At 40.7% G+C, this 27,552-nt stretch overlaps 1 protein-coding gene across 1 annotated transcript in view; it reads left to right on the top strand.

Annotated features, from left to right (window-relative positions):
- Nucleotides 1-27,544, top strand: part of LOC136872174 (uncharacterized) — a 77,832-nt gene extending 50,288 nt beyond the window's left edge. Inside the window, exons 8-11 of the mRNA XM_068227355.1 lie at nt 2,478-2,666; nt 2,919-3,110; nt 15,669-16,084; nt 27,127-27,544. Of these exons, the coding sequence (XP_068083456.1) occupies nt 2,478-2,666; nt 2,919-3,110; nt 15,669-16,084; nt 27,127-27,544 (1,215 nt within the window). The remainder of the gene's footprint in view (nt 1-2,477; nt 2,667-2,918; nt 3,111-15,668; nt 16,085-27,126) is intronic.
- Nucleotides 27,545-27,552: the final 8 nt, after the last annotated feature.

Here is a 27,552-nt window from a genome sequence, read left to right as displayed (position 1 = left end):
AAGATAAAAATATGCAGACGGTCATTATTACCCTTTAAACGGATAGCTGTACGAAAATATCGCCATAATAGTCAATGTACATACACACGGTCGTTACGATTTTATTTTTGTAGATAGGTAAGGAGTATGCTCCACGTACAACAACTTTTGGGCTATGTCCGCTGGACTTATTAATCCTTATTAATCCTCCTATCGACATGATGCACATGAGAACAAGATTTAGAAATTGCTTTCCATTAAGGAGGGTAGATTTCGAACCCGACTTTCAACCTATTAGGTCGTGTCCGTACATTTAATACGTGCTGAAGAGATGTTACGTACAGAACAAAAATGGCCAACCGGCCACCAGTGGGATCCGAACCCACAACCTGCCGATTTTGCGTCGGTTGCTCTACCAATTGAGCTATGGGTTCGGATCCCACTAGTGTCTGGATGGCCATTTTCGTTCTGTACATAACATTTCTTCAGCACGTACTAAATGAACAGAACACGGCCTAATAGCCTGAACATCGGTTTCGATTACGATGCGCTCGTGGAAGTTCAATATTCATGGTAGATTTCCATTAATTTTGGGTGTGCATATTTTGCGGAAGTTCAAAATCATGGTTTCTGTTTCGGATAAACCCCCACCAAATTTAGGTAATCAGAAATAATATTAGCCCTATAACCTACCCAAGGACAGGTGGATTCTAAATATCAAGTTTGGTAGAAATATATCCAGTAGTTTTCAAGTTATAAGAACTCAAACAAACAGACAAACCGACAAACAGACACCAAAGCTAAAAAAAATATGCAGATGGTCATTATTACACCTGAAACGGATAACTGTAGGGAAATTTCGCTAAAATAGTCAATGCACACACACACACACACACACACGGTCGTTACGATTTTATTTATATAGATGACTTGACTCGTTCCTGTATTTCCTTTACATAAGCCATATTAAGTACCTTACCATTAAATGTTAGTAATTGTGATCAACAGCTATATTTTTAATTTTCCCCCATGATTTCCCTCATTAACTTTAACAACAACGACAACATAAACCACAACAACACCTACTACTACTACTACTACTAATACAACTACTACAACATCAAATCTTTCTTAGTCCATGGCTGCTCGTTTACTATGTCTGTCTGTTACAGATACATCAGTAAAGTTGTCAAGACCACACAAGTTAAGTGACATGTTTTAAACACAAAATGCTTACATGAGATTGATGACCAGGATGTCGATAGCTGATCGAGATAATTGGCCAATCCAAAGTTTGGACTGATGGCTCAATCAGCATTCACTAAGCCCCACGTGTCCAAATGAGGAGCTGTGGGATAAGAAGTGTAACAGGCCCAGTCGCAGAAGCCAAGCAATATCCTGACGAAGTCATCATGGTGATCACGTGACAGTAATTTATGCAGGCCAGCTGGCTGGGCAGACGTCAATGAGAGAAATCATGGGGAAAAATTAAAATATAACTGTTGATCACAATTACAGTACTAACACTTAATCGTAAGGTACCTATGGCTAATATAAAGGGAATATATGAACAAGTCAAGTCATTATACCTCCCTGTGGGTGGGGGCGGTAGAATAACACACACGGTATCTCCTGCCTGTCGTAAGAGGCGACTAAAAGGGCCCCAGGGGCTCTGAACTTTGTAGCATGCGTTGGCGACGACGGGGCACGTAGCTGAGTTCTGGCATTGCTTCCACTTACTTGTGCCAGCCTTCTCACTTTCTTCTTCACTATCGGATCTCTCTTGGTCAACTCTTGTTGCTTTCCGACCCCAATGGTATTACGTATGAAGACCCTAGGGTGTCTTTAATTTTCACGTCTTTCGTGGCCCTTGTCTTCCTTTGGCCTATACCCTCATTTTTCGTAGTGTCGGACCCCTTCCATTTTTCTTTCTGATTAGTGTTATATAGAGGATGGTTGCCTAGTTGTACTTCCTCTTTAAACAATAATCACCACCACACCACCACCACCACCACCACCACCACCAAGTCATTATATATAATGTATTCTAAAGTAGTTAGTCTACTGAAATGTACTATTATTATTATTATTATTATTATTATTATTATTATTATTATTATTATTATTATTATGATTATGATTATGATTAAACTCAGTTAATTGATAGAGGGGAAGATAACTGATTCGAAAAATCAACCATATCTCGAATATTATTTTTTCCCAAAATTTGAATCTGATATATTATTTGGATATATTCCTTGTTTACCAGTTTTATTAAGATTATTCATAAATTATCATGTTATGCGCAGAAGTATAGCGTTCTTTTCTTGTTCCTTACTAGGAGGGACAACAAAAATGTTTAGTAGAACCTAAGTGTTAAGTACTGGTACATCAAAGGAATATTGAATCTTGTCAATGGCTTTCGAGAAATGATTAATAATCACCACTTTATTGTGGTATTCCACTAATCTGCTATAAATTTGACTCTCTACATTTAGGAATTAGAGACTCAACCTGAGTGGGTTTCTGTAAGTGTGGATCACAACGTGCATGCAGATGCAGTACGCCAGATATCCTACTGTCCCGACAATGACACAATAGTGTCCAGCAGTCAGGACCCCATAACTACACTTGTGGTTCGCCATGCATTTGGTCGTAGAACGCCTTATATTTTCAAATTAACAAGGGTAAGACTTTAAGATTTCCAATTCTAAAATAAGTGTATAAAAAGAAACGTATAATAAAAATTAATAAACTAGCAATATGTACATCAGAACTATAATGTTATTCTGTATAATAATGAAACAATCTTATCATTTTGTAAGCTAAAAGCATAAACTTTTCATTTTCCTAATACGAATCTTGAGTATTCATTATGAATGTTCTTTCTTTTAGAATGTCACCTACGGTTGTAATAGTTATGTACCTTATTTTTGCAGGGTGTTCGTTGTTTTCATTTAGAACGGACTCTCAAACTGCTGGCAACTGGGAGTAATGATGGTGTTGTGCGCCTATGGAATCCTGTAGTTACGAAACATCCTGTGGTTTCTTTATTTGGTCATAAAAAGGCAATTGTTGATGTCCTTATCCTTAATCATATTTCTGCTATTATCAGTCTCTCAGCGGATGGGGTAAGTCAATGTTGAATTACTAACTAAAATCTCAGTTATAGACTGAATTGATGATTTCAAAATACCCTATAAGCCACAAAAGGTCGAGAATCAAATTGTTGGAATTAAGTGCATGTTGCACGTATTCTATTGTTGTGATGGCAGTAGTGCCAGATATGTAGCTGGGATTCTTTTCTAACCAAATATGACGTAAGCCAACATAGTTCACTTGATAAGAGCATTCGACGCGAAAGCGGAAGGCTGTAGTTTCAGATCCACCTGTGTCCGATTGGACATTTTGTTCTGTCTTTAATATTTCTTCGATATGTACTATAAATGTAGTGAGCGCGACTTAATACGTTATAACATTATTTCGAGTACATACCGAGCATGATTCAGTTTTCGTTGGAGGGCTGGTACATGGATAATATGATACATGCTGCTCATCTCCATTCGGGGTGTACCAGAAAAGAGCTGGAACACCTCGGAACGAGTAAATGAATTTACTTTACTCCATGTTTTCCTTTATAGAGTTATCCATATGATCTCTTCCTTTCCCCAACAAACACTTACTCATAAGTATTTTTAATTATGGAAAATATTTGTTTCTCTGTTGGGGCAGTAGATTGTATCCAAGGTATCTTCTGACTTGTCTTAAAAGGCTACTAAAGGAAGGACGAGGAGCTAGGAAATTGGGAGCGTTGGTTGGCGATCGCGATTCCCCTATTCTCCAGACCACTTTTTGAGCAGACTAAAGCGGAAGTGAGTGTTTAGACCAGGGGATGGCGCGGGCGACAGGGGTAACGCCTACGGTGTTGTCACACGGTAGGCGAGGGGGCTAGGGGGGTGCGCTACTCCCAGCGAGTTTTGGCAATGGTGCAGACAATGCGGAGTTGCCATACTTACTCAGTGCATGTCCTGAATACGTGGGTGCAATTTCAATCATAGTCTGTTTAAAACAGCAGTGAGAAAATTTTATCAGTGTGCTTCACTTTTACAAAAACAGTGTATGTGCGTATTGTGTGCTAATTCATAATTCTTATAGTCTCTTGTACGTTTGTAGGTTTCTCCTTACTTGTTATTGTATATTATTATGCAATGGATCCGAACAAAAATTCACCAGACTGTTATCAGTTAAAGAAGAAACGCAAGATTTTTACTTCCGGCGAGAGAAATGTGATTCTGTCTGTTTATAAGCATTTCCGAGCGAATAGTATTGACGGCGGGATTAGTTTACCTCGTGTGCTGACCCAGGTTCTGATTCCAACTTGGGTGTGCAGCCACTCGATAGTGACACATATTAATTACTGCGGCACAAGGTAAGCTGACGCTGAAACCTCCTGCATGATAATAATAATAATAATAATAATAATAATAATAATAATAATAATAATAATAATAATAATAATAATAATATTTTTATCAAAATATATTTGTAATAACTAATTTATTGAAATTTTACTGGACAAAGCGGAGGTGGGACAGGTTTCCGCCTGGATCCCTGACTTCATCTGTCAGTTTCCAGTTAATTCCAGTACGAGTAGGCCCATACATAATCCTCACTTCTCTCGCTTTTTCATAAATCTCCCGTGAATAGCAGCTCATTTCAATCAGAAATCAGGCCATATATTTAGATAATAATAGTGAATAATAAATAAAATATTATATATATATATATATATATATACTGTGAAATGAAAACCTATAACCTGTTTTCCAGTCATTGACCGGGTCAGGGATGTAATGAATGAATCATATATAGGCTATTAGTACGATGGGGTCGCCACTCCCAAAGTGATTTAGTAATGACTGATAGATGCTATGAAATGAGAATGGAGAGTGTTGCTGGAATGAATGATGACAGGGAAAACCGGAGTACCCGGAGAAAAACCTGTCCCGCCTCCGGTTTGTCCAGCACAAATCTCACATGGAGTGACCGGGATTTGAACCACGGTATCCAGCGGTGAGAGGCCGACGCGCTGCCGTCTGAACCACGGAGGCCCTCATATATATACTGTATAATGATAATAATAATAATTTAATGAATGTAATGCTTACTGTTTATGTCAAAAGTATTCGTTCGCAATGCTTTAAGCGTGAAATTGTAGTTAGTACATTACAATTGTGAAAGTCTCCGTGGCTCAGGGGGCAGCGCATCGGCCTCTCAACGCTGGGTTCCGTCGTTCACATCTCGGTCACTCCATGTGAGATTTGTGCTGGACAAAACGGTGGTGGGACAGGTCATCTTTCATTCCAGCATCACTCTCCAGTATCATTTAATTTCATCTGTCAGTCATTAATCATTGCCTCAGAGGAGTGAAACAGGTTTCGGGAGCCGGCTCATTTCCTGTCTTCGCCGCAATATGGGGCTTCATTTATTCCATCCCTGACCCAGTCATTGACTGGAAAACATATTGTAGGTTTTCACATGTAAAATGTAATTCAGTAAATTAATTGTTTAAAGATGTAAGCCATTAAAAAAATTGTATGGGATTCTAACACGCATACGTTAATGTATTAATTACTTTAAATTCATTCGAGGTTCAATCCGTGAGCTGTGCTATATTATGGTGGTGGAGTATAACTTTGAATCGCGCGCCGGCTCATTTGGCAACCACAGCGAGTGTGACGAGGCAATGACGTCATCTCCGCTTTAGCCTGCTCAAAAGGTGGTCCGGAGAATAGCTGAGAATGGCATTGCTTCCATAAACTCGCATGAGGCTCGTCAATTTCAATTTTCATATCCGATCTCCCTTTCTTAACTCTTGTTTTTCCGACCCCGACGGTTTTAGCATTACGAGGCCCAGAAGGCCTTTGTGGCGTTTCCCTTTCTTTTGCCGAAGCCATCATTCTTCAAAGTTCGACCCTCTTCCATTTTCTTCCTTACAAGTGTTATAAAAGATGATAGCCTAATAGTTTTTCCTCTTAAAGTGATCGCACCACCACCACCTCTCTGCACAAATGGTACCTTTTGTCTCACTCGTTGTTCCAGGATGTATTTCCCTCTCTGCTTATTTACTGTTGTTCCAGGAAATACTGGTATTATTCTTATCACATCACGTTCTTATATCTCACTTATTCTATTATTCCACCCTACCAAATTATTTCTGAACAAGGTAACAAGGTAAGCAAGACCGAATGTCTATCACTATGGTCCCTAAATGAGTGTTGATACATGCCCCCTTGATCAAGCTAGGACCTGAAAAGTAATGGTTATAAAACTGGGACAGACGAAGAGATGTTTGCTGCATGAAAATATCTACTCAAATCTAGTCTTCAGATTTAGTTTCGTTAATTCCTCGGTATAAAGACCAGAAGTTAAAAACCTCATTGTACAGCCGGTTCTTATCCATGTTAGGTTTTGTTTGTCTGCAACCTTTGAAACAGATCCCCGCTGCAAACGAAAATTTCCGTTTTCTTCCTTAATTGAAAGGCAAGCAAGGTTGTGAAACACATTGTTTCCAGAACAGATTTGGGACAAGCAAATAGATGTCACGTTGGATGAAAAATTCTGCCACATTTTCAACACGTATCCTCTCAGCTATGTACTCTATTTGACTCCCATAATCAGTGCCGTATATATGTATGGGCCTTATGGGCCCGGAACTGGGTCGGAAAAAATGAAAAGGAATAATGGTTTGAAGACGAGATTTTAGAATGCGGCCATTTTCGTAGTATTCAAAAGCGAAAGCTTCCAACATGAACAACGGAATTTTCGTCACGCTTATATGAAAGCTATCGGTAATAATATTATAAATACCATCACATCATTGAAACACAGTCCCCCGGTTCTACGTACAGGAATCATGATCTCTCCGTGCTGCAAATTAGTCAAGCGGGCGGGGAATGCACGCCACCTAGAGACAACCGCGTGGTGTTGAGTGAATCGAGAAGACCGATAATTTACCATAATGCCAAGAGATTCCGGTAAGTCCGTGAAAGTGAAAGGCATTATTATTCATTTTATGAGAGTTTTATTAAGTGGTTTTCGTAATACGTTCTCAACATGGATAGTGGAAAAAATTACGATAGATGGCACAAATTATCGCAAATTAGCAGAAGAGAAGAAGAGGATGGAAATCGAATTGTTCTCTCCAACATCAAAATAAGACTTTTTTCGACAGGACCCAAACTAAAAAATTCAAACAACTTCCTCTCTTACAACCGACAAAGATAAAAATGATGGTGTCGAGACAGAAAAGTTTGATGAGTGTACGCCCAGTTGTAATTTTAGTTTCCATTGGCCTGCTGTTGGAACTGTACGTGAAAATCATGATGATCTAGTACCAAGAGAAGATATTTTAAAACAAAACGATTGCCCTTATTTGTGGCTAAAAATAATGTTACTAGAGACTCCTATCCTAAAAGTGAAGTGAAAAAGGATCAGGACAATTTCTGTAATTTTATGCAGATGTAACCAGACAATTAGCGATTTCTGAGAAAAGTGCTGTTTAAAAGAATATTTCAAATGGAGACATTTTAAACGTGAATATCTGGATAATTCCTGCTGCCAACGATCTGTTTTTGTGCTCCTTGTAAACGTTTTGACGGGATATCCCAATTTTCAACAATTGGCATCAATGTTTGGAAGCACGGAAATCAGCGGATAACGGAACATGACAATTCACTCTCTCGTCGTGATTTTGAATTCATGTTTAAAAGATGGGTATTAAATTCTGGAGAGATGACAGCCGTCTGCTCTCACAATTGGAATTCCTCTCCTTCGTCTCATTATTAATTCATGGTCTTAATGTTCTATATTTTACCTTAGAGGTGTTCTACAATATTACTTTAACGACCTACCTCCAAAATTGAAACAAATCAATAAGTTGTACTGATTTAAAAAGAAGTACGCAGGTACTACCTTGAACAGTATGTTGGAGAATAAATCGATAACCACTCTGTACCTATTTTTCCACCTAAGTTTTGTTTATTTTGAACATCTTCTTTTTCCATGTAAAATAATGATATTATGATGGCAATCAATATTTGTAAAACATTCCTTGATATTTATAAATCTTATCTGTTAACTGAAAGCTGCCAAGCTGTGATTGTAAAGGGCAGTTCCTCCTTGAGCCACTAGCTCACTGGGACGTTCTATAACCAATAAATAAATACAATACTTTATTCATTGTATAAAATCATTGTAATTGCAATTTTGGCTGATCCATTTTAAGGAAAGGGGCGCAATATTATTTGGGTCCAGAGGTGTTGTAGTGGTTAAATTCGGTGCTGTCCACGATCTGTCTCTTATTCCTTGCAATTTTAGCTCTTGTGAGAGCATTTTCTTCTACGTCTGCTTTTTTTTAAAGAAAGTAAAACTGATTTGATTTCACGCCGCTGCAATTCTGAAATGATGTGCATTGTAATGTTTTATGATCGACTATAGCTAGTTTGCCCTTGACACAAATGACATATTTTCCTGTAAAGTCGTTTCCCTTCACAAGCCATTAAGCAATCTCCTTTTCTTCGAACCAGTCATTATTGAAAAAATGTAGTGTTCAACATGACCCGTTAACGCAGTCCAATCCACTACTACGGTAACGGAAGTCAAACTGCGAACCAGCAGTTACACAAATACACTAGTTCATTAACAACAAACGTGGAAGCCCCAAAGACACCATATTACATCACCAAAACAATCCAATAAACTAATAAATAAAGAACTTATCTGAACTGGTGGAGAGGTGTCACGACAAAACCGGCGGATACTAAAAGAAAACTGTACCTGGTATCAAAATGTTCACACTATCAGAAAGAAGAACTCATATGTTTAAGAAAATAGAATTATTTTTAATTCAAGAAGTTTACATAAAACAGGTGAACAAAGTAAGGTAACCGGCCATTTCAGTCGAACTTCAGAAATAAACAGTTTATGAGATACCTATTTAATTTATTATGAAACTTAAAACGCAGCCAGCTGACTTGCCCAAATAACAAGAACATCAAATAAAAATAATAACGACAGGTCGAGCACACATTTCTTCTCGTCAGTACCCCTTTTTCCAAATTAATCAAATGTATTTTACATATTTTTAAGTTTCCAATTTCCTTTAAACAAGATTCTCTTTTGTTGGGGTGAAGTTTCGCCTCGTGAGTTTCCACAATATCTCATCACGACCCCAAGAAATAACTTGTAGGCTATAAAACCACTCACACACAGTAAGAAAGGTAAAACAAATGAAGCAGAAAATCTGCAAAAAAATCTTAAAGGTAAATAGACAAACAAGAAATCATGCCACCAGATATTACACAGTATCGATGTAACACCATAACGTCACCAATAACGTTAACATGGCAACGTAGACACGCTGATATGACGGGAAGCACACATGGTTTACCTACACTAACGAGGTGAATAAAATAGCCAAAAACACCAAATGAAAATAGAATCAAATGAAGATAATCGAAGGCGGATATTAAGAAAATAATAAACCCGTATTATTAAAATATTGTAGAAACTCACGTGGTAGTTTTAACAACCCATTCACAGATTTCCTTTAGGCATACAATATTTTTACAATGTAACTCTTCAGAAATTAAGATTAACAATCATCGTTGTAGTAATCTGATCGTAAAATACAAATTTAGAACCCGATACACTACATATAGGCCCTATCGAAGATAGGTGATTTTTAAAATTCCATACGGAAGGAACAATTGTCTAGTAGGCACCGCGCACGAGAGATTACGATGAATACGATGGTTTTCCACAAAGGCCAAGTTCATAATGGCGTTAATACCAAAGTGAAGAGGATGTATGTTAAGAGACATACAATATCAGCTATGGCTTCCCAAGATGCGGTGACGTGATACCCTTACTCACAAGAAAGAACCTTCATAAGGTATACTCAATCTGCAGAAGTAACCAAGGGCGAAGTTAAAAGGAAGAAACATTTAAAACACTTCCGAAGATGAAAACATCCTTACGCTAGCATGGCTAGCAGTGGCGGCTCGTGCTGAATAATATTGGTGGTTCTGCTCTGTGATGCCCTGTCCATTGCAGTACCGTAAGTGCAATAGACAAATTTAAATTCGTATTGCATACGGGAAGTGTCAGCTGAGCTCGTGTGAATCCGTCCACCAACTCTGCGGAAACGCTTTACTCCATGTCCTATCAGTGTGAAGTTCTCGAAAATGTACCGAAAAACTTCAGGTAGAAGTTCATCTCAATTTGTAAGATCCGATTTTGAGGGACATTGACAATATAAATAACTCACTTGTACAAAAAAAACAACAATTAAAAAGTTAAAAAAAGTCCCTCTTCCGCTTATTGAAAAAAGAATGTTGACCTATCGACACATTCATATTTACAAAGGATCCGAGACCTGCATACATCTTTGGGAGGCGGCTTTCTTAATGGAGGGGGAACATCATCTAATGGTACTAGCGTTTATGTTTTCATTTTCATGACTACCTAAGTCGGAAGAATTCACTACCATTATGGAGAAACATAGCCATGATTACTTGTAGGCCTAAGAACTCGCTCATTCGCTTCGTACGAGAGAGAATGTTTTCGGTCGTTGGATAAAATTATGCTGAAGTCCTGGTCCTTTACACAAAAGAGAGAAATATACATAGGCCTACCCCCAATCTTAAGTTACGTTGTTTGAAGACTTAGCATGAACATAAATTGATTTTGTGTTACTTAATCACAACCATCCTCTTTTAACACGCATTTATCATGTATTTAATCCATTTGGGCTTTCTTTCTACTGAAGAGAAGTATCACAACTATACTTTAGTATCTGAGAATGTTTACATGTAAGAATTTTAAACCATATCAATATCCACACAGTTTTAAAAATTCTCTGTTTACGGAGGGAGCTTCTTCCAAAGAGCTGAGATTTCAACATGCTGGCATGCTGCAACGATTCTCTCACGGACGGTGGTGCTGGTGCTACCTCTAGCGTATTATTTACTAACTCTATGGTCACAGGAATAGGCCAACCGTACTGCAAGGCGTGCAGTTCATACAGAAACTTATGGGCGACTCTTAGCCATCCACCGGAAGAAAGCTGTGGTTAACTGTGCTCTCCTAGCTCGTTGGTGCTCTCCTAAGTTCTGTCGTTCACAGATCTAAACAGGGTTGCCAGATCAGCAGCAGCTGTATGGGTATCGATCTTTGGCCCGATATATACACTCAATATAGGGTCACTAATCGCTATATATTACTGTATATCTTTCATTGTGGTGGTTCTGCAGCTCTGCAGATCGTATTATGGAGCCGCGCCTGATGGCTAGCCATGATCCATTATCTTGTCCCAATCCAACGCCGACCAAGAACGCGTCTTTCACCCATGGTGGTCTAACAGATAATAATAATGGATGCTACAGGCACTGCCTTCGTTATATACAGGCCATACTGTAGCACTAATGACGTCACCCTTTTTCTGTGGGACTCGGAGTCGATACGCATCCGCTCCGCTTGAATAACACTCTCGTTTAAATTACTTAAGAAACTGTTAACACCTTATAAAACCAAAAACTAATCATAAATTTATGTTATTTCTGACATACAATGCATATCCTTCCCCTTAATGTTCTATTTCTCGCGTATATCCGTTCGCTTCCGTGAGTACAGGCTAACAATTTGAGACGTATTCTTGCGATTTCTATCCATTTTCCAGTTGAGTGAAGCATTCGCATCATACACCCTGATAGAAAACAAACAACCAATTACCAATACAATATACTACAAATGTAAATTATTTCTGTACCACCAATTCAGTACCTACAAGAAAGATTACAATTAAGCTAACCTCCAAGGATAACAAATCATTTACTCTCACGAAATTCAGTTATTGTTTAAAAATGTAGATTTTTAAACAGAAAATAATGCCCATACAATTATTTTTGTATTCAATTTTTATGGAATAACCCTGTTTCATTGCCTATGATATGGAATTTGATAGGAAAAATCTCAGGAGTGTTATTTCAGAAAACATTTCTACCTAAAATGTTAAAATGCATAGATTTGACTTGAATTTTCAGATACACCGAACTCAAATAAGCCGTAAGACAGATTACATAAAAATATATCTAATGTTGCCTATGTTTTTGACATAATAAGAAATTGTATATCACCATCTGGACGACACTCTAATTTGCCTCAGGATTTAGTATTCAGGAAATTGGTTTATAGAACTGTGTGGTGATTAAATATTAATTTCTCCCTAGGATTAAAATTCTTCCATAAACTAACTCTTTCTTCATCAGAAGGAAACAAAAATACTGCAGTGTGCTCTCCTCCTGTAAAATTTGCTTTGCAGCCAGGCACACAGCAACTCTTAGCATGGTGATTTCTCTCAATTATAACCTTAATTATATTATATACACATCATGGTTGATGATAAAGCGCTGAATGTATTAACTCAATTCATTTTACATTATGGACATAGAATTACACAAATAAGCTACAAAATTAAAGCACCGCAAAGCGATATTCTTAACCTATAGCCTCACAGGAATACACGCTCACGCTAAGTTTTCTTCATTAATTGAGGACTTCTCACTTTCAGTATGATATATATCTGGGTAAACATGCGGACAACGTTAAAAATTTCAATAAAACAACGAATAATTCACATGTAACTCAACTAACTCACGTGCTAAACCCCCCTAACGATCAGCTGGTTGCTTTCCCGCGCTTGCTACAGTATGGCCTGTACTTCACGAAGGCAGTGCTGCAGGCAAACAAGACGAAGGCGTGCTTACAATCAAACTGAGCTCTCAATCGCCGGAGAGCGCCAATGAGGTCACAAATAAAGTAACATCATTTTCCGCTGAGAGCAACAACACCCAGAATCAGAATATGCTCTCTCTAGTGTCTAGATGGTGAAATAGAATATTGAAGGCTTTTGAAACGTAAAAATTTGTCGCTCCAGCTGAGTAGGCTATCAGATTTCAAAAACATGACCCTCAATTGCGTAGAGAAATAATTGGAAGAAGACAAGTTGAGAAATAAACAAAACGGAACACAGACACGGCAAATAGGCAAATAGGCCACAACGAAAATATTAGAGAAAGCGAATGAACACGACACAACCTTGCCAAACTTTCTCTTTAGATGGCAATATGCGAGGTGTCTGATTTATAGACATAAAAGAAACTGAATTAATACCTAGATCTTCCACATCCTCCTCGTCATCGCATAAACGACGAAATATTATATCTGATAACATATGATGCAATGCACAGCACAGCAAAATTAGTGGAGATATTAAAGAACTGAGGACTAGAAATGTTAAAATCTAGTGATTTATTTAATCTACAATGACGCGGAACTGCCGAGTGTTGCTTGCCGGCAAGCTAGCCAGTCGGTGAGCCAGTGGGTATTGGAGAGGGATGCGCGCTCAGCATTCTCCCATTCTATTCCCGGCCAAATATGTATGACAGCCGAGCCTGTGTATATCAGTTGTGGCTGCAGTGCCTTTAAAGTGGAATGTCAATGTAAGACGAGGCATAAGTTTGTCCCATAGCCCTTTTCCCGGGACCCGAGGGAATATGTTAAATTCTGGGACAATCTTGCCGAAAACTGGACAGGTGGCAATTCTATATGTATGTGTGTGTTTTATTGGGACTAATATTATGTATGCCTAATATAAGTTTTCTTTTTGTAACAAGCATTATTATGTTTTCAAGTAGATAATAACTTAATGAATTCCACTGCCTATAATTAGCTCTCTGTAAACGTTTAGACTCCTGACTCAAGTCCTCAGTAGTCATGACTTCGCACCTTATTTACATTTAGAGAATATGACAGCACTAGCCTTGAGAAACGCGGGCATTCTTTTTTGTAGATTGCTTTTGTCAGCAGTAGCAGCATCTGCGGTCTGTGCAGGTTAGGCTAACCTCCCTCAAATAACACAGGTCCAAAAATACGCGGGATAGGTGCTCACATTGTACTTCCATGTACTACAATTCAGTTTAATCTTCCGATCTTCCCAGTGTTTATTATCCTCGTCGTACCCGTTCTTCAAATGTATAAGTCAACCTCAAAAGTGGCATAGACTTCATGTAAATTTTCGATTTCAAAACTCAATACACTGTGGTGTTTCTTCACAATGCGCGTCTGAGCACATCATCAGTTGGGTTATTTCAAAATAATAACAACACGATATTCTATCTTTTCAAATAATTTTATATGATTGGCCCCAATAAGAAAATGCTCACATTAAGGGGCATTATAATCGATCGTATGTCACAGAACAAAGCAAATATGAACTGTTCATTAAAGCTTCACTTGTGAACCCCCATGTCACAATTTGAATGTGTTGCATTCAGTAGACATTACAACAGAATTTACAGCAAGTAGAACAATCTTCTTTGCATTCTTATTTGAAAAATCACCAGTCTCTTAAGTGTTACATGTTTGTGGCATTGGGTTTTGCAGTTTCCGATCCTGAATACACTTTCATGATAAGTTTTCTTACAGTAACTGCAAATTGTATATTTTTCTGGTTTGACTTAATAAAGTTTTATTTTGTTGATTTATTTGCAAGTTTTTCTTGATATGGTTTCAAAATCATTGTTCAAAAATGCTTTTCCGCCAAAACCCAGTTCATTTGTCTACTTACAACAGTTCTGTCATTTCTTGACGTGAGTATTCAGCTAAATTTAGTAGAAATTGTTATTCTGGTTACGTGCCTAATATTTTTCAGATTAGAAACAAACCTTGAACTGCTGCGGATTAAGAGACTTTTAACTGAACTAATTTAAAACACACAGAGCATAATTTAAAGTTGTTAATGAAGCTGCTGTTTATCTTTTACAATATCTCAGGTTTCGCCATAAGATAAAGAAATTTTATCTTAGGCAATTTTTCGTACGAGAATATGTAGCAGCTTAAAAAATTGCCATTTCAAGATAACGTCCTGAAAATAACTCTTGGATGGGTTAAAAAAAGCTTTGCGACTTCCTAAAAGTACTAGAATATGCTACTTATTATTTGACAAACTTTAATAAACAATTCAAGTTTGACTTAAAAGAAAAAAGTTGGGTGTTTCTTGCTATAATTTAACAGTCTCTTTCTTGATGGTAGAAGGAACAAAATAACACGTGGAGATGTGGACAATCATAATCACGGAAATTGGCAATATCTAAAGATCTCCCTCAGGAATGGTCATCTCGATGTGCGTTGATATCCATCCCAATTAAAAAGCTAAAAATAAACACAGAATTATCAGGGACTGAAAAATACTAGAGCGAAAGGAATTGAGATTAACAGGGAGAAGGGATATATCTTCAATGGAGACAGCAGAAGGGTGTAAAAATGAGGAATTTGTGTTGGGTTGTGTGTATGTATCTTCTGTCTGTTTTGCTCCCTCTACCCATTGAACTGTTTTGTTATAGGCTTGGCATGCAATCTTAATAACCTTCCAAGCTTTCCATATAGCCATATATACAGTAGCTATCTAAATATAAACTCAAAATTTGCTTATTAAATTTAATGTCGTTACTACTTGAAAACGATGGTTTTAGACTTGACTAATTTAGTTGCAGTTGTCAATTACTTTTTTGCTTTTATGAGATGGAGTTGTTGATATTAAAGGTAATACAAATGACGGAACTTTTCAGGTCCTTAAAGCCTGGGATATCGATGATCAGTGTTGCACTCAGACCTTGCAGCTGGGTTTCCCTTCATTTTCTGCTCTGGGAAAGACAGTTGAGTTTGGTACTCGTTCATTATATTCAGGACCACCTACTAAAGCTCCAAGCTCCCTCAAATATCCCTCGCAGAAATTGTCCTCAACATCCACTGAAAGTGCTCCATCAGCTGAAAAACCTTCAGGGAGTTTTCAAAAGCTCTTGGTTGTGTGTTGTAACAATATAGCAGTGCTTCGTCTCTCTCCATGTAAACCTCGAGCCAGTACTCCATCTCCGTTACCTCCACCATCCAGAGAGCACCATCCATCAGTACCATCGCCATGGCAAGCTGCTGCAGCACGTGGAATCATCACACCGGATTCTTCTGTGTATGACCAAACTGGCAGGTAAATATAGGTCTCGAACCAGTTGTATTTCAATAGATTACGATAATTAACCTACAGTAGCATTCACCTAGCATGTGTAATGTTTCATCTAGTTAAATATAAATCCAAAATTAATTATCAAACAAAATGGCCAATCAGTCTGGAGGTCGTCAGGGCGGTGTTGCCTCCTCATTGTTATTGAACATGGTTTTTACGCTAGCATAAGAAAATAATTTGTTGGTAAACGTAGAATTCACCCTGATAGGAACTACTATGTGAGATACCTGATGTAAGAGATGAAAGAGGCATTATGGCCTACAATGTTGCCGAAGCTACGGACACCAAAATCTTTTTCCATCCCATGCTCGAGTTAAATCGGGTGTTAACATGACTCCCGCCGTTCCACACACGAGTAAGCTCGGATTTAAAGCAATGCGCTCTTCTCCACCTCCGAGTCAAGCTTGGCGCTATAATTTTGTTGTTCATCACATACTCAATTCAGACGACGGACGATTTATAAATCGCCTAATAATAATTTGATGATAATTATATGTCTTGTCCTTTACTTTCACAGCTGTCTTCTGAGATGAGTGCGCACAAGTGTAAAGAAAGCGTGAAGAAAGTTTATATTCTAGGGTATGATGATGAGCCAGACTGTTATGAGTGTTGAGCCATGCTTGAATGGCAGCTTCAAAAACGTTACCTTTCTGTCATTGCTAATGTCCTTTTCCGGGCTTCGCATTGATTGACTTAACTATTTCCAAAGTTGCACTAGAGAGGGCAGCTCTCTCGGTTGTGAACACGGGACATCATTCTTTCAGACGAGATAGTTGTCATATCTCTTTGGATCCAATCTTTGCATTGTTTATAGATAGAAGAATATAAAATGGAGCCCACGCATATCGGAGTGGCATTTTAAAGTTACAGATGGGTTTTTAATCGGTTCAAACTTAGCCTATACTACCTTCCTTGCTTTAATTCTAACGGTAATAATTTCAGGTATGGTAATTCTTGTTTTTATATTGGTTCTACGGTTCTCTCGTGGATTGTTTTCGCTTTTATTCATAGCTGATTGATACGCATCCTTCTGCTCTCCTGCGTGAATGGGCTGCGTGCTTGTTGTTTTTATTGGGATTGAGTTTTGTTGATAGCTGGGTCTCGGATTGATATTAATTATGTTCACTGCATTCTAAAGTGTTACGCCGTCAAAAGAACGCACGCCCCCGTGTCGACGTGAAATTCCATTCGTGTCGTACGAGGTGTGTAACCTGATGAGTTTATATGTGACTACGAGATCCTCTCTGATCCCACTGCTGAATTGTTTGAGCCGTGCACGCTGCTTCCGAGGTGTATGAGGTCTTTGTCGATGACCGCGAGAGTCATAGTATTTGAATTGGATCTCGACCGTTAACTGGAGTTGAGCTCATATTGTTGCCGATACCGGCAATGTCTGGATGTTTGGGTGTGTGTTGGCGAGTGAGGGGAGTGAAAGGATAACGTATCGCTCGGCTCAATTATCATTTTTCATCTTGTTTCTGTACCTTATGTTTGTTTTGGTTGCGGTGTTATTTATTTTAGCTTTGTGGCTATCTTGGTCGCTGGCTTGCCCGCGACGCCCCCATGTTTGTTTCTCTTACATTTAGGTTATGCGCATGCCTGTGTTTCTCTTTGGGTTTTGATCATTGCTTCTTTGGTCCAGAGATGTTTCCCCTCTCTGTCATGACGATACCTACATTGCTTTGTATTATCTGCACGGGCCTTCTTCTTCTCCATGATGCGTGGGAGCTTATCGTTGTAGGGTAATTGTTGTGAAGATGGTGGAGTTTAAAGACGCGTATGTGAAGGATGATTGTAGTCTCGCGGAAGGAACGAACTAATTGTCGCGTGTGGATTATATTTGTATTGGCCGATTATGAAATGAGATTACTTTTAAAGCTGTGAGCCCGTTGTAAATGTAATTTTTTCTCGGAGTTGAAAAATGCCTTGCTCACGAAATTATGTTACCACATCAACTCAACAGACTCTGCTCATGTAGGCTATGTATCCTTTGGTTATTTATATTTTTAAAGTTTTTGCTTCATTTTCTTTGCTTCTGTTTTTTCACATTTCATTATACAAATAAACCCTCATTAATCTTAATTTGAATATCATTGTTAGTAGTATTAGTCCCATACTTATTTACATCGGTAATGAGGGTCATATCCAGTTCAAGGCTGTTTATCTGGCCTTTCCTATTCGCGATCCACGACTCATAATCTCCCGGTGTGTGTGTATATGCTGGGGGTATTGTTCTCGGTAAGGGAGGGGTTCGGTCCAGTGTAGAGGAGTAAGTGTCAATGAAACAATATGCACTCCCGCCGGTACTTACAGAATTCTACCCTTGATCCCTGTGATCCGTTATTTTTGTACTTTTTAGGGCCATTATCACTAATTTATTATTTTCCCTTCTCTTTCTTGTAACCATTTTACTATCAGCTATTACTATTGATTGTATTGTTTCATCAATATTAATATGCTTTAACACATGTTCATGATTTCGAAAGTTTCCTGTCTGAAATATTCCTTAAGATCATCTGTATATTCATCTCTCCATCTATACCTTACCAACTGTTTCTCTTCATTAGTAAACGTTTCCCCTTGTTTTCCGTTCACTTCTCTGCAACTTCATATCAACCGGGAAAAGATGAGATGCTGCCCATTTCTTTTCCTTAATGCCTTTAATGTAATTCAGTGCCTTTCTAGAAGCTATAGCTAAATATGTCTTGCTCCCACCTGAGTCAACAATATAAGTTAAATTCCCTGTTTCATCACACAGCCACCAAGTATTTTTTATGTATAGTCACTCTGTTGCACACATTTCTAATAGCTTCTTACTGTACCATTCTTAGTACATTCTTTGTCTTGATATCTCCTTTCCTCTATTAATATTTCGCCTGTTTCTCTACCGTACATCGGGTTTTTCTCACTCACACTTGCTTTAAAATCTGCCATTTTAATTACGCCTGCTCCTATATTTTCTAGTTTTATCTGATTTATTTCCACAATGCGGTCTTCAAATATTTTTTCTTTTCAAAGGGCAATCTCCCTGGATGGTTGTAACAGAATGCTATAATCAATTATCTCTCCCCCTCTACCCTCTATATTATCCTAACTCAGACTACTTCATCCAAGGCCGACTCCTATATTTGTACCCGTTTCGATAGTGCTTCCCTTAGAAACACCTCCAGGATAACGACCATTACAACCTCTTTTTTGTTTTGTTTTCCTCCAGATGCTCTAACCTGGTATCTGTTGTACACATCAGGCTGGGAGCCATGTTGCTGTCTTTGCCATAATCTCATTTTCTGACATCAGACATCAGTTCCCTCTTCTCATGTTTTTCTAGTTTATTCAATACACCCTCTATATTTACATAGCCTATGTTCCACACTAGATGTTTACTTGTCGGAATATGTACAACATTCTGCTCCGAGTGACTCGTGTTTTCTCTTGTTGTATAATACTTCCACTTGGGGACTCATTACATCATCCTAAATACCGTATCTTTACTGTCACTCCTCATCCACTTTCTACGCCACATGTCTTTCTTCTTTCCTTGCTGTGCAGTCATCCACTTGGCACACTTCTTCGTCTTCTGGTTCTACAGCTCCACACTATTAATGGAGCAAGGCCGACTCTCTATGCATGTCAGCATTGCTACTTCCTGGTTGCTGAGCTGTATATGCTAGGTCGTCACACAATGGTCTCCTCTCCCTAGAGTTGACCTTGCCCCTCTTTGTTGACACATCGGAACGCCATTCCATATCCTCTAACTGTTTGTTTGCCCAAGATTTGCTCCACAAATCGCTGCCTTCTATTGGTCTATTACCACGAGTCAAGGCTTTGAGACCTGAATTTCCTAAGTGAAAGCGTAACGTTCTCGTGCCTTCCAGCTCTTCCGAATCTAGTTCTTTACAGATCCATATTTGAGTTCCTTTCAAGTTCTTCACATTTTCCAAAACTCGTCCCGCCTTTAAACTCGATACCATGCATACTTTCAAAGGTCTCCTTCCCGTGTTCTTTCCTATTCTAAACACCTTGTCAATATCGCTCTCACTTGTCTACTTCTAATTTTTCCCTAATCAGCGATGTCACTTCGTTTATCACCTCTTTAAAGGTATCCTTACTGGAGCCTTCCATTCCATATGTTACTGTATTTCTCTTCATATCCTCCCTGACTCGTGATTAATCCTTAAATTCTAGTCTCTTAATCCATTCTTCTAAGTCCAATATTCGATTATAATTTCCTATAACTCGGACTTACTTTGAGTCAATCTCATTTTTATGTCGATCAAACTCCGATTGCAAGTAGCTTTTCATATCATTAAACTCCTTGCGCGAGTCTAATAATATTTTCCTGGTCTTTCCTACTTTACACATATCTTTCATTCCCTCATTTTTAGCTTTTCTATGTCCTCCCAAGGTAGTCAAGGGACGAGATTCTTTTCAACGTCACTAAACACTAGAAGAGCCACATCCACCACTGACGTCAACACCACTTGCACTATAGGGAACTGTAGACATCTTGAATGTACTTGATTTCTATCCCGCAATGCCACCTCCCTATAAAGCATGGGTATTGCTCGATGGATACACACATTCTTGTGTTCCACACACCTGCGCTCTTAAGTGACTATCAGCACTTCACATCCGTTCACCTCGCTGACTGGATTACAACTGCGTAATTACTAAGTTACCTAAATCAGGATTTGATTAGACGTGTTTGACAGAACATTGGCTTAACATTCTCTCGTTGGAAAACGGACAAGAATTTATGTATGCGCAGTATGACTAACTAAAGTGAAAGGCATCCTTCCCATTAGTAAACTACTATGCTGTATCATGACTATTGCTCCATGCTCTAATACACTGCCGAAAATTAAATTACAACACCACGAATAAATGTGTTCTTCAAGTTGAGAGCTCGATACATCAGCGAGACCGGTTTCAAGGCTATTGGATTGTTCACACGGCCCTCCCAACCTGGGTGGTCACGGACGAACCACCCGTTTTGTACTGTGATGGTTATAGCGTCCGCCATGCCAAGTCGCTACGCGCCGGGGGCGTCATCGTTTCGGCTCCACACCCCTTACGTTCGAACGCGCCAATCACGAGCAACACTTGGTGTTAGGCCGGACCTCTCTCCTCCGTCCGCGGTCCCACACCAGAGGACGACGGAAATTACTCGACTATTAATCTGGAGTCTTCTATCTCGCGAGGTTCCTGGATACATCTAGCATCCGGAGTGTTCTGAAAGGCCCAGAGCAGGTATATAAAGAGAGGATTAACTTGGAGTGACAGTCAGTGAGAGTCAGTTAGAGGGTGAGTGAGCGAGAGCGAGACTGAGTTCGCTGGTGTGAGTTAGCGAAGAGCGCAGTCAGTGATAGCCTGGGCTGAGATGTCAGCCAGATGGAGTATCTGCCTGTTGGAGCAGAGGACTCGTTCCTGTTTCTCTGATGTCGTGTGTGTGTGTGTGTGTGTGTGTGTCCCTTGAGGCTGGCTGCTGGAGGAGAACCTGGAGTGTTCTGGAGCAGCGTGAAGGGAACACTGGGTGCCGACTGCGAACGGAGTTCGACAGATTGAGTGAACAGCGGATACTATCCCGACCTGCGAGACTGACGTGAAGGCTGTGGACCGTGACAGCGCTAACGAGTGTGATTGAGTGGCTGAGAGAATGTACTGTAAATAATCGATGACTCTGTGTGTGTGTGTCATTGTAGACGGAACATGAGAAACTAAGAGAGAGAGAGAGCGCGCGCAAACCGTGTAAGTGTGTAATCGTGTACGTGTGTAAGTAGTAAGCTCGGCTGTCGTCTGTGTGTGTGTAAATCTGTAATTGAAGTGCTTAGTTAATAAATCTTAGAAATAGACTGCTACCAGGTGCTGCACTAATTTATTTATTAATTACCCTGCCAACACGTTACAATACGAAGTCCAATAGATCTTAGTAGACATGTAGGGGGTGCAGTGACGTAAAGCACCCACATGTTAACCATTTCTTTGCCGACAAGAACGATGGTCATTGGTTGAGACAGCCCAGAATCTTGACCTACCTGTGAGTGGGTTACTTTTGAGGGTTGTAGCTGTACACGTTCGCCGAAATGCATCAACGGTAAAACTTGCATGGCAGGCAGTGATTAGGTTACGGGGTACATGCTCGGAGGCCTGGCACAGAAACAGCCTGGCGGATAACTGTGCAGAGGATTGGAGGTCCCGAACACACCTCGAGCAACAAGAGCGAAAATTCGTGCTGCTGTGGCACCACACGTTGTATGAGTGATGGTGATTATAGTTTTAAAAGTAAGTACAACTGGACAACCATCGTCTATATAACACTAATCGGAGAGAAAAATGGAAGGAGTCCGACACTTCGAAAAATGAAGACATCGGAAAAAAAGACAAGTGCTAAGAAGGGCGTAAAATGGAACAGTCCCTAGTCTTCGCGACTTAATAGCGTCGGGGTTGGAAAAGAACAAGCGTTGGCCAAAGGTGGTCGGGTATGATAGATGAAAGTGAGGAGCCTGGCACAAGTAAATGGAAGTTATGTCAGGACTCTGCTGAGGGTCGCGTGGGCACCAAATCTAGCTTCCAAATTGAAAGACCGTAGGGCAACTTTTCGTTGCCTCTTATGACAGGCAGGGGCTACCGTATGTGTTATTCCATTGCCACATCCACAGAGGTTATTGACCACCCCGAACTGTGGACGAACTAAACTTCGTGGTGCAAGAAGCATGGATAGCAGTTTCACAGGACGTAGTCCAGCGCCATACTGTAATATCTGTTCTCGGATGTGGGGGTCCTAGGAGTCTTCTCCCTCCGCGTGGCGATCGACTCTAATCTACGTCGCCTCCGACATGCAGTTAGTTTAAGAAGAAAGAGACAACAGGAAGGATTTTGAGTGTTATACTACAGGATTGTACGCCTGTCCCTATGCTCGGCATGCTATCGGGCCCCATGTGGTAATAGGATAACAATAGCGATGTAATTGGGTTATATGGGTCAGGACAAAACCACATAGGAGGAAATAGATGCCTACATGTAAAACCCGACATTCTGTATATAGCACATGCAAGGGTGTGGTTCTGGGAAGTTCCAAGTAATTGCGTTAGTTGGGAACGGGTATCATGCACATGTCTTTAACCCCTTTCTCCACAGTTCAGTTATTCAGGGGATCAGTATTTCTAGGCACTGCTGTGACTAGCGCGATCCTTGCGGTTTACCGAGCCATGCGGCGATAAGCCCTAGAGTTTGCCGCACCGCTGTGTCCTCTTACTCGTACTCAGTCTCCAATCCCGGAGAAGGAGGCCGCGATCGCCGAGTCGGCGACCTGCTGGATGGTTGTGGGACATGACTCCGGGTCTCCTTCCTCTCAGCCCGAGCCATGGCCCTATACACAGGGCAACTGCGATGAGAGGCGTGGTGGCCCCCGCTCAGTTGGTGCCTTCCTACGTGTAGCACAGGCAGTGTAGTGATGATCACCACCACAGCGGTTGGACCTCACTTGGAGCTCACACCTATCATGACGATTGCTCCATCTCAAACAGCGAAAACAATGCAAGAGCTGCTGAGGTGGCTTTTCAATCTCACCTGACTGCCGCTTCCCGCTGAGGTCCTCTCCTAATTGGCTCCTCGCTCGATTGCTTTCCTGAGAGAATTCCTGGGCTGCGGCTGGGTGGCCCTCTCCTGGTGGGTCGTCGTCTTCTCCTTCCTGGCTTGGGAGCGGCATCTGCTTCCTGGCGGTGGCAGCCTCTTCTCTGCCGGGGAAGGGGCCTTGTCCTGGTGACCCTCCTCCCGGCTTGGTGACCGTTGAGTAGCGAGTGGGCCCGTTTCAATGCCTTCTCTTCCCTCCTCCTGGCTGGCGGTGTTGATAATTACTGGCATCTCTTTGCAATCTCTGTCCCGTGAGGCACACATCGATGTCGGCATCGTGAAAGAGGCGCAGATAGGCCGTGAGTCCTAGGTAGTAGCCTCTTAACGCTTGGGGTGGGAGCGTCCGTCTCCGTGCCGCCTTCTCCGTCCGGCCCCCTGTGGGTGGGGGCGGTAGAATAACACCCATGGTATCCCCTGCCTGTCGTAAGAGGCGACTAAAAGGGGCCTCAGGGGCTCTGAACTTTGGAGCGTGGGTTGGCGTCCACGAGGCCCTAAGCTGAGTCCTGGCATTGCTTCCACTTACTTGTGCCAGGCTCCTCACCTTCATCTATCCTATCCGACCTCTCTTGGTCAACTCTTGTTCTTTTCCGACCCCGACGCTAGTAGGTTTTCGAGGGCTAGGGAGTCTTTCATTTTCACGCCCTTCGTGGCCCTTCTCTTATTTTGGTCGATATCTTCATTTTTCGAAGTATCGGACCCCTTCCATTTTTCCCTCTGATTAGTGTTATATAGAGGATGGTTGCCTAGTTGTACTTCCTCTTAAAACAATAATCACCACCACCACTTTCCCTGTCCGGGGCGCTTCCCTGGTCTGCGCCCGGGTAATGGGCCTTCCCTGGGTGGCCCGCGTAGGCGGTGGACGTTTCTGGTTGGCTGCCTTGACCGTCTGAGTGTACTTCGCGAACTGCAGCCTTTCGACCTGGGTCGCGCCGTCGTGACGTTCGGGACCGTCACCGTCTTTCTCGGCCGTCGCCCTGGGCTCCAGTGGAGTCAAGAAATGTGGGTCCCTGCTCTCCTGATGGTGCTTCTGCCTCCTGGCAGTCTGCGTGTTTGCGGTGGTCGCATCCTTCTCCTCGGGCAGCGTCTGGGTAGCTGTCTTCTTTCGGATGCCGTCCTTTGGCCCGGTCCCACAAACGGGCAGGCAGACGACTCACCAGTACCGGGACAGGTGCTCCTCATAGTAGCTGATACTCTTGGGTGCAAGATGAGCGCCCGTGAGAGGACTGTTTCCACGAATTTCTTCGGGTGTATGGTACCGAGTTCCTTGTACTGGATAAGGTGGGTGAAGAAAGTACACTCTTCCTCTGCCATTTCCGTGCCTTCTCGTTGACACGTCAAGAAAGCTGGCATGGCCGGGTCAGCGTGATCGGTCTTGGCTGCAATAATCTTCACCCATCCCGCCAAAATGGCGTCGAATTCCAGCGGGCCTACCTCGTTGCCATCCCATTGTTCCCTGTTGTCCACCATAGTACCTGTTGGTACCTGAAGCAAGGATTCACGAAAAGTGCTAAGTGACAATGCTCTAGTGCGTTTTTGAAAGTGCACAACTGTAGACAAAGCACTTTTAGGAATATACTAATAAATCAAAGCTATCTGCCTAGCACTAGAAGTACTCAGCGCGAAGCACGTACGTCCTCTCGCTGTAGCTGCCAACTTGTTCCTCGGTGATTTCATACCGTGCATGTTTCAGCAATATATTGCAAATCACGGTGGAAACACCCTGCATTGATCCGGTGTCCACATGTGTGCGCTGAGCAAATGAACGTGTTATGGTCTCTTCACAGCCTTACACACGTCCTGCACGCACTTTTGGGCCTTGTAGGCACAATACTTCGTAGAATTGTAATTTCCATTTTCCTGAGTGTGTGGTATTTATTAGGGATACCAAGCCGAGGCAGTAAATACGCGTTCGTTTCAGGTTGAAAATCGTTGGTTCGATACCCCGTCAGGAAGTCGAAACATTTAAGGAACGTGATTATCACTTTGGGAGCGGCACATGGCCCTGTGGATAGCTTAGCCTGCATAAACAACAACGACCACTTTAATTCCTGGGGAGATGGGGCAAAGGCGTGTGGAAATATAGCTGACCACTCTATCTCTCTTAGTGGCGATTGAACGATTAGTGGAAGCATTTGCCTTCCACTACTCCAAGGTCCTTTATGACCTGTTCAGAGATTACTTTGCTTTGCTATGAATGCTGATTATTAACGTTCCTAACTAAGTATTAAAAATATAATGAATTATATTAATGTCAATTTATGACCTCGATACATTGGATCCAAGGTCATTATTGTCATATTACATGAATCTATGATTAGAGAAAAGACCTGAGACACATTTAGAAACATGAAATTCAGTTATGAATGGATTCTGTATTTCTGAAGTGTATTTATCTTTGTGCACAGACAAAACCCAGTCCACGGAGATATATGGTTGAAAATATAGGACTGCATTGCTGGTTGAGTGTAGGAAGGTCTGGTGTCAAAAATTACGGTCCCTTCTGGTTTACTAATTAGGCTATGTTTAATGCACCGTTGGAAGAATCACTATGTTAACAATATGTTAATATTGGCATGTTAGTGACTTGAAATTCAACATATTCTGCTGTCTTTGTCCCCCACAAAAAATACTGCTCTGCCTGTGCCCCTCGCATATCCAGTGCATCCCCATCCAGGAGAAGAAAATGTTTGATTTAAGAAATTAACTGCCTATGTGTTAGATACTAACGAAAATTAAGATTTCTGACTTTTTGTGAAAATGAAATAGTTGTGAATATCTCCGTTGTTAATTTTTATACAGTAAAAACGAATGAAATATAAAAGATTAGAAATAATATTTCGCACCGCTTTTTTCATGTTCGCATTTTCGATGCAGCTAATATTAACGGAGAATTCTCGCATTTCCTGTTTGGTCCTCCTGATATTACTACGCTACTTTACGATATACAACATATAGCCTAGTGCACTCTGAGGTTATCCTTGAACGTAAGTAGTATCAAGAAAGTCTCTCAAGCTATTTTCTCGCGATGTTCACACAAATATTCAGACAGACAAAAATTTATCTGAATCCGATTTTGACATTTGTATAACTTACCTAACTCCAAATAAAAATGAAGTACGAGAGAAACATTTGAAGTTTATAGACTAAACTGTAATTTTTTATGTAGATATATCTCCAAAATGTATCATAAATTAATGAGTAAAATTTATGGAAATATACCAAAATTGACTCCGTAATGGTCCCCTAGGTTAATTGAATGCATTATTTCCAAACTGCCGTTAATATTTTTATTTTCTCTTCTCGATATATTATATTGCAATTTACGATTTTATCAAAGCATATTCGCAAAATAACATTATTTTACTTGTCAACAGTCCACCAGAGACTCCCACACCACCCAGGACAGCTGTGGAGAGCAAGGAGGAGACCGAAGAACAAGAGAACTACCTTCCTCCACCTAGCATACCATCGGCTCAATACTCAAGCTACGACCTTAATTTCCGCCGAACTACACAAGAGCGACGCACGCGAGACATGCAGATGTTAGTAGACAACTGTGCTCCACATCTTGCCTTGCCGTTGTATGATCTCCAGGATATTCGCTTCTCACGCCTACTACCAACCACTTCACGTATGCGTGAACTTGGAGTTGATGTTAGTATGCCTGAAAATTTACTGGCTGGTACCATGACTGGCAGTGCAAGTGTTAGTTCTCTGGGAAGTTCAAGATCCATGTCTCATCACGGAGATCGTCTTACACCAGACAAAGCTCTTTTCAAGTCACGTAAATAAGAAACACT

The sequence above is a fragment of the Anabrus simplex genome, chromosome 4 (assembly GCF_040414725.1).
Source record: "Anabrus simplex isolate iqAnaSimp1 chromosome 4, ASM4041472v1, whole genome shotgun sequence".
Classification (NCBI taxonomy): Eukaryota; Metazoa; Arthropoda; class Insecta; order Orthoptera; family Tettigoniidae; genus Anabrus; species Anabrus simplex.
This window is presented reverse-complemented; position numbering and strand designations above follow the sequence as displayed.